This window comes from Podarcis bocagei (assembly GCF_964188305.1).
Source record: "Podarcis bocagei genome assembly, chromosome: 10".
Lineage (NCBI taxonomy): Eukaryota > Metazoa > Chordata > Lepidosauria > Squamata > Lacertidae > Podarcis > Podarcis bocagei.
The window spans coordinates 76,441,366-76,455,186 of record NC_138135.1 but is presented as its reverse complement, the minus strand read 5'-3'; the positions used below and the strand labels follow the sequence as shown (position 1 = coordinate 76,455,186).

The 13,821-nt window shown below is 46.0% G+C and overlaps 1 protein-coding gene across 4 annotated transcripts in view; it reads right to left on the bottom strand.

Moving 5' to 3' along the window:
• Positions 1–13,821, bottom strand: part of FRMD4A (FERM domain containing 4A) — a 449,083-nt gene that overhangs the window by 283,108 nt on the left and 152,154 nt on the right. The window contains exon 1 of one of the 4 annotated variants that reach the window (XM_081210649.1): positions 11,520–11,742. The exons of the other annotated variants lie outside the window; for them this stretch is intronic. Coding sequence (XP_081066775.1) covers positions 11,520–11,612 — 93 coding nt within the window. The 5' untranslated portion in view covers positions 11,613–11,742. Of the gene's footprint in view, positions 1–11,519; positions 11,743–13,821 lie in introns of those variants that run through there. 4 annotated transcript variants of the gene reach the window in all.

Here is a 13,821-nt window from a genome sequence, read left to right as displayed (position 1 = left end):
CATGGGGGGGGGGAGGGGAGAACATGCTATGTGGAATTCTTCCCACACTTTCAGCACACAGGGAGACTTGTTCAACATGCTTGCCCTCCCTCTGCCCCCCCCCAGTGCATGGAGCATGTCTCTGGCTGCACTGGGAACACTGGGGTGTGTGTACTAAATGATGTAACAAGTCTGGTTGCTGTGGAATTGCTGGTGACTGGAGCCCAGCAACCCCAGTGCAGCCAAACTATTTCCCCTGAGTTGTGGATGGCTGGGCAGTGGAGAATGTGGGTGGGGTTCTCCAGAGCTTGGCAGACAAGGAGGGCATCAGCTAAGAGCCACATTTGGCTTACAGGCCACAGATTGCCTGCATCTAATACAGAAGGAGCCAAGTTAAAACAAAAATGTAGGAGGTCTAAGACACAATCTGTGCTGGTGGATCAGCCTGAGCAAGATTTCCGGTGGGATGCATTCCTGCAAATACTAAACCTTTATTAGCTGCTCGTTCATTTCTAGCTATGTTAAATGTTGACAGAAATCCATTGCAATGCAACTGAGCTGTGCTTTAGAGGGGCTAACTGGCCTGCTCTAGTGCAGTTCCCATTTGCTTTGACGGAACTTGTACAGAATATGTTCCTGGCAGACTGTTCCCAGATATAGCTTTAAGAGCAGTCTAGTCAACTGAATGCAATAATCTGGCAAATTTCAGTAACAAGACAAGAGGAATGCAAGAAATGAATTGCTCAATAGTAGAAGGTCATGTTGAGAAGCCTGGGGAATGTGGGAAAATCTCCCATGGACTTCAGTTTGTGAATCAGACAGGCTCTGGCCGCTGGAAGCAATACTCCAGTCACTAATGGAAGGGCTCCTCCAGAACAGTCATTTAGTAATTACAACCTTTGACTCTCTTCTGGCTCTGTATCTTTTCTCATTAGATATTTATTTTTGGAATGAACTCCTCACCCTACACTGAGTGTAAACTATTCTCAGGACCGCAAAACATATATTGATTTTGCTTTGCTTTTTTTTTTACTCTGTGCCTGTAATGGTAATAATAGGCATCTACCAAGTTCTGTATCTCCTGCCCTTTGGAGATTCTGCGGGGCTTGAAGGAGAATGGGCAGAAGTAGAGAAGGGGGTGTCCAAGGAGTCCTAGTGTTGGGTGCTGTTTTTAATTCGGGTCTTTCTATATACAGTTTTGGTTTTTTGTGCAATTGGCACATTTTCCTGAAATGCAGTACTTCTGTAGCTTCCAGAGTGCACAGAATGGCAAAGAACTTAAGCAATTCCTAAGTAGACCACAAGCAGAGCGTTTCAGGGGTTGCAAAGCATACCCTCCAACATTCCACAGGTAAAAATGTCTCACTCCCCTGCAACTGACCCTCCTCGACCCGCCCCAAGCATTCCTATCAAAATAAGGGCAAGTGCCACCACAACTACACCAATGGGACACAGCACACATGCCCTCCACCGTCCGGAGCCAACCCTTTAATCCCGATTTTGTTGTATTTTATTCTTTGGTAGATTTACAAAAGAAAAAGGCACACACCAATAAATACTGTTTGTGTTGGTTCAGGCCTACTTAATCACTCCTTCTGCAACACAGGAGTTCCACAGCAGGTATGCTGCTGCTTCTGCTGGAACAGACCCTCCAAGTGCCCCTATTTTACAGGGGCATCCCTGATTTAGAGAAGCTGTCCAGGTTTTGGATTTGATCCCGGAATGTCCCGCTTGTCCTTAGGACGTCCCTATTTTCATTGGATAAATGTTGGAGAGCATGCTGGAACAGCTTCTTAATGACAGCAAGCTTGAATACTTCACTGTTAACTACAGTGGTACCTCGGGTTACAGGTGTTTCAGGTTACAGACACAACTAACCCAGAAATAGTACCTCGGGTTAAGAACTTTGCTTCAGGATGAGAACATAAATCATGCTCCGGCGGCGCGGCGGCAGCAGGAGGCCCCATTAGCCAAAGTGGTGCTTCAGGTTAAGAACAGTTTCAGGTTAAGAACAGACCTCCAGAACGAATTAAGTACTTAACCCGAGGTACCACTGTACTTACCGTATTTTTCGCCCTATAGGACGCACCGGCCCATAGGACGCACCTAGATTTTTTGGGGGGGGCAAATAAAGGGGAAAAAATTATTTCCCCCCCAGGCGCGGGGCTGGGGCGGGGGAAGCCCGAGCTTCCCCCGACCCCAGCCCCCAGAACAGGCTGCCGCCCGCAAGCCTTGCGAGCCTGGCGGGACCTCCCACCGGGCGTGCAAGGCTTGCGGACATCTGCCCGAAGCACGGGGCGTGTTCCGCAGCACACCCCATGCTTCGGGCTGCAGGCTGCTGCCCGCAAGCCTTGGGAGCCCGGTGGGCACTCCTGCCGGGCTCCCAAGGCTTGTGGGTAGCTTCCTGAGGCCTGGAGAGCGAGAGGGGTCGGTGCGCACCGACGCCTCTCGCTCTCCAGGCTTCAGCGAAAGCCTGCATTCGCCCCATAGGATGCACACACATTTCCCCTTCATTTTTGGAGGGGAAAAAGTGCGTCCTATAGAGCGAAAAATATGGTAATCACCTACAGAGGATATAACCTACAGAGGATGTGAGGCCACCACTGCCATTTAGTGACCAAGCTAAGGAGAAAACCTGGCTTACTCTGTGCATGTATCAACCACAGAATCCTAGAATTGTAGATCTGGAAGGGATACAGGGTCATCTAGTCTATCCCCCTGCAATTCAGTTATCTCAACTAAATAATACAAGATGGATGGCCATCCAATCTTTACTTAAAAACCTCCAAGGAAGGAGAGTCCACCACCTCCTGAGGGAGTCCATTCCACTGGCAAACAGCTCTTACAGTCAAAGTTTTTCTGAATGTAGAGTTGGAATTTCTTTTCTTATAACTTGAAGCCATTGGTTTGTGTTGTACCCTCCAGAGCAGGAGAAATCAAGCTTGCTCCATCCTCCATGTGAAAATCCGTGAGATATTTGAAGATGGCTACATATCACCTCTCAGTCTCTTCTTTTCCAGGCTAAACATGCCCAATTCCTTCAACTGTTCCATCTATGCACTTATCTTGCCCTGCTGCATTTTCTAAACACAAACGTTCCTCTTGCTTATTATTGACAAGTTCTAGAAATGGGGCGAGGCAGGAAGCACTTGCTAGAAGCCTAGTGTGCATCTGATGTGCCCTCCGCCCTTTAGGTGAACAAGCCACCTAGGGGCACTAGGTAGGTTCTGACAGTTAGCTGACTCTGTAGTACCACGGTCTCCAGATGGAGGCAGGGATGCCAAGCCAACGTTTAATTCAGCCCTGTCTTGAATCTGGCGACAGTTTGTGTTGAGCATGGCATGCCTCCATTTATCCCTCAAGACACCCACTCATGGGTGTAACAAAAGCATTGCATCATTGTCTGATATTGGTGTTTCTTTTCCAGTCCATGCAGTTGAAAACCACACCCATATATGTAAATTTCACAATGGTTTCTCTTTGGCTGATAGGCAGTGTAGTTAATCCCCTACACTGTAGTTTACCACTCCCATGGAACTAAGGGTCAGTTTTGCTGTGAATGTGCATGCAGTTTTTATTCCAGGTATTCTTCTATGCAAGGTTTTCTGCTTGGCAACACTCACACATGGGCTTTCAATACTGTAATTACTTTAGGCTATAGCTGCCAATGTCAGTCTGGTGCCCTACATAAGTTTTAGGCTACAAATGATGACTAACTGGTGGTAGCAGCTTATAGGTTCTCTTCCCTAAGATAGAACTGAAATTGTGAAAGTGGGAAATTGTACATTTTATAGCATTCAATATGCACAAAGCATAATCAGATTGCACAACTCCTATGAAAGGAAGTGAGTGCAATGGTAGCAAGCAGCAAGAAACGCATTCTCTCCACCCCACCAACAGCCCAGTGAGTGATAAAATCACCAACATCACCACTTGATCCAAAACCCCTGGCAAATAAGGTGGTGGGGGGGGATAGTTTTCTCCCCATCATCTATCAGAATAGTCTGACAAAGGAATAGTTCAGCTTAGAGGCACTGGGTTCCGTATGACATGGGAGGGGGCCTTGTTGTGTGTGTGTGTGTGTGTGTGTGTGTGTGTGTGTGTGTGTGTGTGATGGCACACATGCAACATACATGTGTGACATGGTGTGCTGGGAGGAGGCCATCAGGCCCGGAGAGGCCCTCCACCACTGCGGGGAGGCTCAACAAGGCCGGCCACCACCCAATAGGGCCCTCCACTGCCATATTGCCAGCAGGGCCTGGCGCATCAATATGGGGGAGGGCCTCAACCCCATCTGCACATACTTGGGGGGGGGCTGCATTGTCCTCGGCCAATGGCGCCAATGGTCTGGCCATAGAGAGTTTTGCTAGCTAGCTAGGGAGGGGTGACTATTTAAATTACTTTACCTTTGCAATCCTCCTATCACACTGCTCTCTCCAACACAGATTGTGGGAAGGGGAGCACTGGCAGGGGTTTAGTGTTTGTGGGTTGAGGGAGGAAGAATTCTTATTTTAAAGAGTCGGTGGGGAACTGCATCTCAGCCACTCTGCTCATGGAGGTTCCATGGGCAGAAACACAGCAGACTGGTGGGAATGTTGCTTTATAGGGGTGGGGAACTTGCACTTCAGATACAGCACAACTGCATATGGAGGTTCCACAAATAATTTTGCTTCAACGAATCTGGTAAATTTCATTATTCAACAGAAATATCACCATCCACTTTTTTTTTTGCTGTTTTGGAGCCCTATGGCTATCATTTTGTAAAAGCAAAGAAGTACCATGAACATACTCATAATATAAATATAGAAATATAATATATGTTTATAAATATATAAACATATATTATATTTATATATTCTTTCCACACATGAATGGAACAGTGGCAGTATTATCACATGGCCGACCGCTCCCGATCCTAATGTGGGGGGAAATAATTATTATTCTGGCAGCCATTCAGGCTTCCCCAGCTTGGACATTCCTACGGCTGCAGTCTCCGCATACTCCGTTCCTCCAGGATATGGAAAAGATGGTACCAGAGGAGCCCCTTTGCTTGCTGTGGGACTACTGTACAGGCTAGCGCTGGGGCACGTGATGGGTGGCTACTGGGCAAGTGGAAGAAGCGGGGGGGGGCAGGGCAGCTGGGCAGGTGCAAACTGGGGTGGGGGTGGGCATGAGATATGGTGGCAAAAGTCATGCAAACCTCAGTGGAAAAGAGTAGTCAAACAGCCCCAAAACACAAGCAGCCAGCAGCACAAACAGAAAATCTCTTTGCTATATGAGGCTATTCCAATGGGAGATGTTGCGTAGCCCACCCTAAGGCTAGAGATGAACAACAGCACTCCCACCCCAGAAGAATACAGAAGGCAGACAGGACTACACAGAAAAGACACCCCCCCACTGCACTGCACTCTGGGAAGCCGTATCAAACATACAAAATGCAAAAGTGCTACAGTATGTGAAAAACATTAAAATCAAGATTCCAAAACAAACGTGGACATTACGTAACTATTACATATTATAAGTGATTGGCCCCCACACTCCCACAACAAAATGAGTTCCCAAAAAGCCATATGTGAGTGGAAAAAGTTAATCTGGTCGTACATTGCAAAAGAAAGAAAGGGGAGTAAAGGCCACACTTCCTGCTTGCGTGAAATTTTCCCCCATCCCTACTTGGCAGCGGTCCCAAGATTATGCCTTTCATTTAGCTTGATGGCTCCAGCTCATTTTGCCAATCTTTCCCAAATACATGCTGTTTTTCAGAGCAAATGTCTACTTCTACACAATCAAATGTTTCTTCTATGAATGTACAGATACATGCGCATTCACACACACACAGAAATAGGGATGGATGACTGCAATGTTGGTTTCTCTCAATTTATAATTTAATTCAGTTCTACACATTTCCATGGGAAATGGCGATTTTTTTAAAGCCTCCTGAAAATTTGTCAGCACTAAAGTGCAAATTTCTTCTAATATAGAGATTTTAGCATGCAATTTTCACTGATAAACATTTTTTCATTGAATTTTTGCTAATATAATGCATGCTGTGTTATTTTCACCAATATATGCAATTTTTGCCACATTGTTCAGTTGGAGAACTGCATCACAAAATTTGGAGAAGTGTGAATTTTGAAGAATATGTGTGCTTCCTGTATAGGTTCAAGAAATGTGGATCAGGTAGTTTTTCATTAAATTCCAAATCTGTTGAATTTCTCCCACCTCCCTAAATGGCAGGAGCTGTTTCTCCTCAGATGACTTCTGAAACCTCTTCTCTGATCTTTCCTACTCCTCTTCCTCCCGATAGTGGGAGGAAGTAATCAGCTAATTAATGCTGTCCAGCTGGAGGGTCACTCAGGGACAGTTAAGGCGCTGGTGTTTGTTGTCTCTTTTTAAATGCCATGCAAACATTCGTGAAACTAATGCAAGTTGATCCTCTGCCCGCCATCCTCTGTGTGCCATTTATCTCCTTAAGGTAAGCATCTGGCTCAATGGGAAAGGCATTAATGAACACGCCAGAAGAAGGTTCATTCATGTAATTGAGAATAGAACATTGCTCGGGCTTTATTCACCTCACTTTGCAATTTCACAAACTTTAACACAAAGAACCATGGCAGTTCAAAGGCCATCCTACCATAACTTCACAAGCCTGGTTTTATTTGGATTTTCTGGCTTCCCAATCTCTAGAGTTTTATTTTAAGATGATATGATGTCATGGACTGGCTGGACACAGAGGCGTGGGGGGAGGAAGCAATTGGGAAAGCCCCAGGGGAAGAAGGCTCAGAGTCCAGGGATTGGAGGTGGGACAACAATGAGCGGTCAGAGGGAGAAGACTGGGAGGAGGGGGGAGCTGAAGAGGTAACGGGGCTCAGTGAGCAGAGGAGGGAAACCAAGAGGCAGAAGTGGGGCAAGCTGGTGAAGAAGTCAAGGTGTCTCCCCCGCCCCTAGAAACAGGCCTGTTGGCATAGACTCAGACTATGTAGGAAGGACCTGGAGGAGGAAGAGGTTCAGGTAGCTGTGGGAAGGACGGGATCTTCAGCCTCCACAACTTTTTTTTTAAAAAAATTTTTTATTGGTTTTTCAACTTTTATAAAGACAAAACACACACAAAAAATAACAGAAGACAAAAACATGTATAAATTCAGAAAATCTTAATTTCTAACCCTGTTCCCTGACTTCCCCCCACCCCCCCTCGTGCATCCCAATTCCCAAAATTGTGTCAGCAAATTGGTATTTCTCCTCTTAACCATCTTATTCATCTTATTACCTCTTTTATAAAAAATATAGATTTTCCCTAAGTTGGACTCAAGTTCTCTTCCATCGATTTCTCATTTTGTCTTAGTTAAAAGTCATATTAACCAAACCTAAAGGTCTTGAGTGTTTTTAAGATTCTCTTCTTCCCTCCCTCCCATCCCCGGTTTTTGTCCCTTCCCAATACAAATCCAAAATAACAGTTCTTAGCCTGGGTTCCTCACGTCCGAGGCTTTCAAGTCTCTTTCAGTCCCTCTCCGCCGGTCTTGTTGGTAGTCCTTTGTGTCAGTCATCAAGTCTGGAAAAAGTTCTTTCACCATCAATTCTCTTCCCACAAGGAGATTTGAAAATAACTGCTGGAAAATTTCCACAAATCCTGCATCTTCAGAGTCAAAGTCAGAATGGAGGCCCCAATCATATTTCTTTGTTTTAAATTCCTGTATTCCATAAACTCCCGGGACCTCCTCCTTCATCTTCTGCATCTTTCGCAGACTTGTGGTGAATGTGTTCCAATAATCTCCTTGTCCATATTCCACAGATGTCGGCTTTTGGTTATTACTTCCCAGCTTTACTTTCTCTTTTTCTTGTTTAGTCTCTTGGGCCTCTTTAGATATCATTTCCCATTCAGCTGTGGATTCTTTCTCATTCAAGTCCTCAATACAAACAGCAGAGTTGCCTGTTCCAGAAGTCAAGGTCAAAAGTTGTTTATTCATTGCCAAACTCTGCTCTTGTAGGATTCCCACCAGTTGAAACATCCTTTCGATTTCCGCTAGTAACTTTCCATCCACAGCCATTGTAGCCATTGTAGTTTCACAGAGTTCCCCCTAGGGGGAATCTGGTTACTTATTAGTCTTTTCTCCAACAATCCTTTAACTTATTATTGTTACTTTGTTTCCAACAATTTTAGTTCAATTGTAGCTCATCATAGTCCAGAGGGATCTTAAATAGCAACTTTTCCACTCTAAACTGCCCGTTTGACAGCTTTGACAGCTGTCAAACTCCGCAGCTCTTACACAGGCACAGAAACAGGACACTCCCGGGCCCGGGAGGAGGGTTGTTTAAAGCAAAAAGAAGGCTTCCAAAGCTCCACTCTCCAGCTCAAAATTCGCTTTAGCTAAATCTTGGAAGTTAGTGTCCTTTTTAACTCACCCCTCCAAGGGTAGGCTCTCCAGCTTAGCTCTTATGTCATTGCTTAGGTGGTCTGCAGGGGGGGGGTGCGGACTTCCTTTTAGCACACCCCCCCGGTCGTCTCCAATTCAGGATAGTATTTTTAGAATCCAATTCCGTCTCACTCACGGGTTTTTCTTTCAGTCCAAATTTCAAGGAAGAAAGTCAGCGCTCTCCGGTCATGGCTCACGGCTTCGCTCCACCGAGGTAGCGATCGACTCTCAGTGCCACGCCACCCTCCGTATCCTCTCCGCAGCCTTTAAAAAGGCTCTTCGTGGATCGGGGGGGCGCTTAAGGCACCCGCCGAGTCTTCAGTCCGCAGGCTTCCGCGCCTGCGGGTTTTAAGGGTCCCCGCGTCGCCGGCGCGGCAAAGACCCGTCCTCGGTTGAGCCGATTCCCTCCGCAGCTCGGAGGGAATCCGCCATTTCCAGGTCGCGCCAACCCGGAAGTCCTCTTCAGCCTCCACAACTGCCCCAGAGGGGCAAGACCGACCAAGAAGAGTTGCTGTGCTCATTAGGCCAGGCTTCCCTGAGCAGGCCTAGTTTCCGCCAATAAAGAGTGAACTTACATACCCCATGTGGTTTATTGCTGGTTGGCTCCCTGACACATGTGCCATTGGAAGGTGATTGCCACCTTTTCTGGAAACCTTGCTAAATGCACAGAAGCCTTGCTAGAAACACTTAAAATAAAAATTCTTTTCTCTCTCTTTCTCCCTAAAATAAAAATTCAAAACCTTCATTTCACCTACTAATGTGCTATTTTTTAAAAGAAGGGAATGAGAGAAGCATGTTGTTAGGAAAAGGTCCTTTTGATCAGATCCCTTTTAGCCAGATGACTGAGGTTCAGGGTTTTGTCTCCTTGGGAACCCTGCTTAATCAGCTTCATGACATTGATGGTTTCCCTCACAAAGTCATGAGTGTGCAATGGTGCTCAGCTGCTCTAACTGAGCAAAAGCCATGAAACAACGGCAGGATGTGACAAGCCTGGCAGTTGCTGCACAGTTGCCATGTGTGCAGAGAGCAGCCCCACTGCCCTGAGGCTCCTGGATCTTGGATAGGTTAGCACTGCGTTCCAGTCCCAACTCATATGTCTTCTAGGTTTTTGGACAGTTCACAGCATAATTAACCCAAAGCCCTGAATTTACTCACTCAGTTTTTATTAGGTCATTGCCTCTCTTCTGCCCAGCTGTTTCATGGCTGCACACATGTAGAGCTCTCCTTCTTTCATTGTGCTATTTCATTGTGATTAAAAGAGCTTGCTCTGCTTGGGTGATGTTGGAGAGAAACCAATGTGGAGGGGAGCTTTCTAAAACATTGCAAAGATAGCCAGAGAATGGTGGGTGGGAGGGAGGTAAACGGAGATAAGACAGCACAGGCACGAGTGTGGTGTGCCTGAGGAGTGGTCCTCAGAGATCAGCACCCACCACTAATGGCATCGCCCATAGGGACGTGTGCTGGCCTTGGAGAAACCCTGCCTAGGGGCACTATGAGGACATCTCCACTGCTGCCATCCATATGCAAGCAAGCACCCTCCTCTCAGTTACCATTCAGTAGCAGCAACCAAGTATTATAAAGCCACCACTGCTGAACACAAAGGAGCTGCAACACCTTCATACCGAAGCTGCCTTAACATTGCAGTTTTCCATAAAGCAAATCCTCCTTCCCCAACACTCATATACACGTGCTCAGGTTGACACTGCCTTCACTTTTTCAAGGAATTGCCTACTTGTCACCTTTCCTTCCCCACATAAAAATCACAGAGTGAAAATGAGCCCTGCTCACGCATTTGATTCCAATGGACCTGCTAGCTAGGGATTATGGGAGTTGTAGTCCAAAAACAGGTGTCAACCCAAATTTGGGAAACCCTGCTCTAGATTATACGGAGGGGCATGAGAAGCATGAGTACTCCTCTTTCAGTGTAATTCCATATAGATCAAAAGATATACCTATCAAAAGATCTTCCTATTGAAACAGGTCTCCTCTGCAGGTCCCCAACATGGCTCTTGTGTATAACAACATACCCCACTACAGCAGTGTTAGTCGGGGGGGGGGGAGTAGCCAAAAAGTAAAGAAGAGAGCTGTGGCACTTTAAAGATTTGGCCATTTATTGTGGCCTAAGCCCGCAAAAGCTTGTGCCATGTAATAAGCATGTTAGCCTGAATCATAAGTGCAGTCTATGTTGGGCCTTAGGTGCCCAGGCAACCACAAAATTTAAATGAAAGGGCTGCCCCCCCCACTCCACTTGGCGGCATGTGCACACCGTGGGGCATGTGTATGTCATGTTGGCACGCCCCTGCGATTTCTGCAAGTGACATCGGCACACCACAGGCATGCCAACATCACACAGGCGCATGTGCATGCCCCGGTCACCCGCTGTCACGGGGCAAGGTGGCACACCTGACCCGAATATATGAGGATCTACAACTACCCAGTAGCTGGCAACCACTTCCCGAGGACAGTGTAAAGCAACAAGGTGAACTATAGGACATTTCCCAAGTAAACTTGAACTTCAAGCAAAATAATGCACATTGCTTCGTATTTCAGAACCTTTCTAAGTCCTGCTTCGTACATTGTTTCTAGAATGGAATAATCCTATACATCATCTTGTATCCCAAGCAGTAGTTACTGCCTTAGAACCTCCAGGAATACAGATTAGCTGCCCTCCCTACCCGTTCTAGCCTTGACTACCACTCTTCGTCTTCCTATAGCCCTGCCCAATATCGATCACTTGGCACTGTAAGGGAAATTCCATTAGCGCCAGTTACCATAATAAATCATGGCCAACCGGCACTAATATTGATTACAATTTTAGCTAATCTTCATTAGTGGTTATTAGCATACAGCCACAAGCAGTAAATCATAGCTACTGATTTGGCATAAAGACCAGAATAGCCCACATAAGTTTTATGCTATCAAGCCTGCAACTTCCAACCAGTATTAGTTATTATTATGTAGTCGGCTTGCTTGGCTGTCTGCATTGCATCACCATATAGAGGCATCACTTGGCTTTGATACCTTATGATAGCCTAAGGTTAAAACACCATGGGTATAAAGGGGGAGCAAGATATATCCACCAGGGGTGTGTGTGAGAGAGAGATAATATGTACACAAAAAATAGCTGCTTACCCTTTCTGCACTGTGTCTTCTCAGAGATCCATATGGTATTTTGAAGAGAAATTTTCGGCTCCTGGTTGGTGTCACGGCTGCCTGCACCACCATAGTGCAGTGCAAATCTCTCTCTCTCTCTCTCTCTCTCTCTCTCTCTCTCTCTCTGTGTGTGTGTGTGTGTGTGTGTACACACGTCTCTGTGTGTGAGAGAATGAATGATCAGCCCAAAGAAATTTCCTCTGGGATGACTTAAGGAGTTCCCAGCTTGCAAATAACGAATGGCTCTGTGGGTTGGTTGTTTTCTCCCCGCCAAAAAAGAAACCAAACCCACCAACAAAAAACTTTAGACCATGAGTCAATATGTGGCTTGTTTGAAGTAGAGAGGGGAGGGAGAAGCCCACCCCCTTCACAGCATGCTTCAAGCAGCGTATCTTTAGCTCTGCTTATATTTCTCCCAGCACAAAAAGACTGCTGTGCCACAGAGGTGGAAACATTCTGCTTCTGGGGGGATTGTTCTAAAAATGTCAGCCCCGCTTCTTGTAGCTACAGATGGTAACCAGGTCAGTTGTCTAATCAAAGCTAAATCAGACTTCTTTATACATGCCACCATGTGACTGTAGACCCCTTCTGGTTTGCTCTAGAGTCGATCACATGTTCTCCTCCCAAACAATATCTGGTGTATCACCATCTGGTGTGGAGATTAATGTGAAATCCAATGTTCAGATTTTGCTTCCTTCCAGACATGAGAGAGCATAATAGCACACAGAGCAATCAGGCTGGGAACAAAAGGCGTCACCAGCCTGCTCAAGAGCACAGTAAAATGACCCCACCAGGCAAAACACAGCTTAGCAGCCATGGACAGTAGACCACAACCAGCTTGATAAAGACTTTTTTTTTTTGCTGCCTGCCTGCCTGGCAGTTGCACCAAATATAGGGGGTGGAGGTGTCTTCTGCGTCCTCAATATTTGTTTGAAGGGGGCTCAGCCCCCCCAATACTGAGGGGTCCAGTGCAACATCACAGAAGGCTGCAGTGGCCTGTGTGACAGCACGTGTTACGCGCATGACATCACACATACACGCCCCGTGCCCCGTCAATCTTGGAGGCAACCCAGTGCCACTGCTGCCTGGGATGTAGTTATGGAGGATTGTCAAGTAACTGGAATGACACGCTACATAGCTGGAGGGCTACATTCAGGACCAATGGTGGGTCACAGTTCTGTAGGCCTGCTACAAAGCCTGAGCATCAGTGAAGAGGTCAGAGGGTTGCAAAATAAATTTACGGCCTCAGATCACTTTGTGGAAGACAGAATGACTCCTGAGAATCACAACGTTTGCCAATCTAAATACCTGGTTTAATGCAGAGCTGGAAAGATTTTTTGGTCAAAAACTAAAAAGCCAACAGGGTGTGTGGGGGGGGGGAATGCAGTAATGTAATATACAAGCACGTTGTTTCAAACAAAGATCTGGCTGGCATAACTGCACACACATTAAAAGGCATTAAAGGAAAAAGCAGCAGCTTGATGTGGGAAATTCCAAATATTAAAACAATCAGCCTTTGTTCATAATTAGTTCCATATGTGCACTGCAAATTGAGTCAGTGTATGCGTGTGAGAGGGAAGGAGGAAGGGAGGGGAAAGCCAAGCCGGAAAGGATGGAAATGGCTTCAGCATGACTGATTCATATAGATTCATTTAAAAGTCTTGGTATAAGGTTACATTGTTGGCCTTGAAAATGAAAACAGAGATTTCTTGATTTATTTTTTTAAAAAATCTATCTCCTATGACAACTGCCTTCCTTTTTGAAGCATAGCATTCAGAGGCAGATGTTGCTTGCTTCTACATTGGCTGACCTAGGGCGACTTCACAGCATGGAACATAATTTCCCCCCCTGGATTCACATAATTGTATGTTCACAGGTGGAACAGGGAGCAAGTCTGTGATTACTCTCTCTTTTTCTGGGACAATGGAGGAACTTTTCCCCACTAACATGACAATAACTCTGATCTAGCTTGAAAACTGCAAATATAATGAATGAGGGGGAGCCGGGGAGCCTGTTCATTCCCAAGACTAGTCCCTTCCCCAGTTCCATACAAGTCATGGAATAAGTTAAATCAGCCAGACTGCGTTGAAAGTTGCTTCTGGTCCACTCAATTTCTCTCTTAAATGAAATTAATTCATTTATTTTTAAGAGCAACATGAGCACAACCAGGGCTTTTTTCCAGCCAGAACTCTCAGGTAGGTGCCATTGCCATTCTAAGAGAATGAGGGAGGCATTCGTGGTGAGTTCTGCTACCTCTCTTTCTAGAAAAAATAGCACTGAG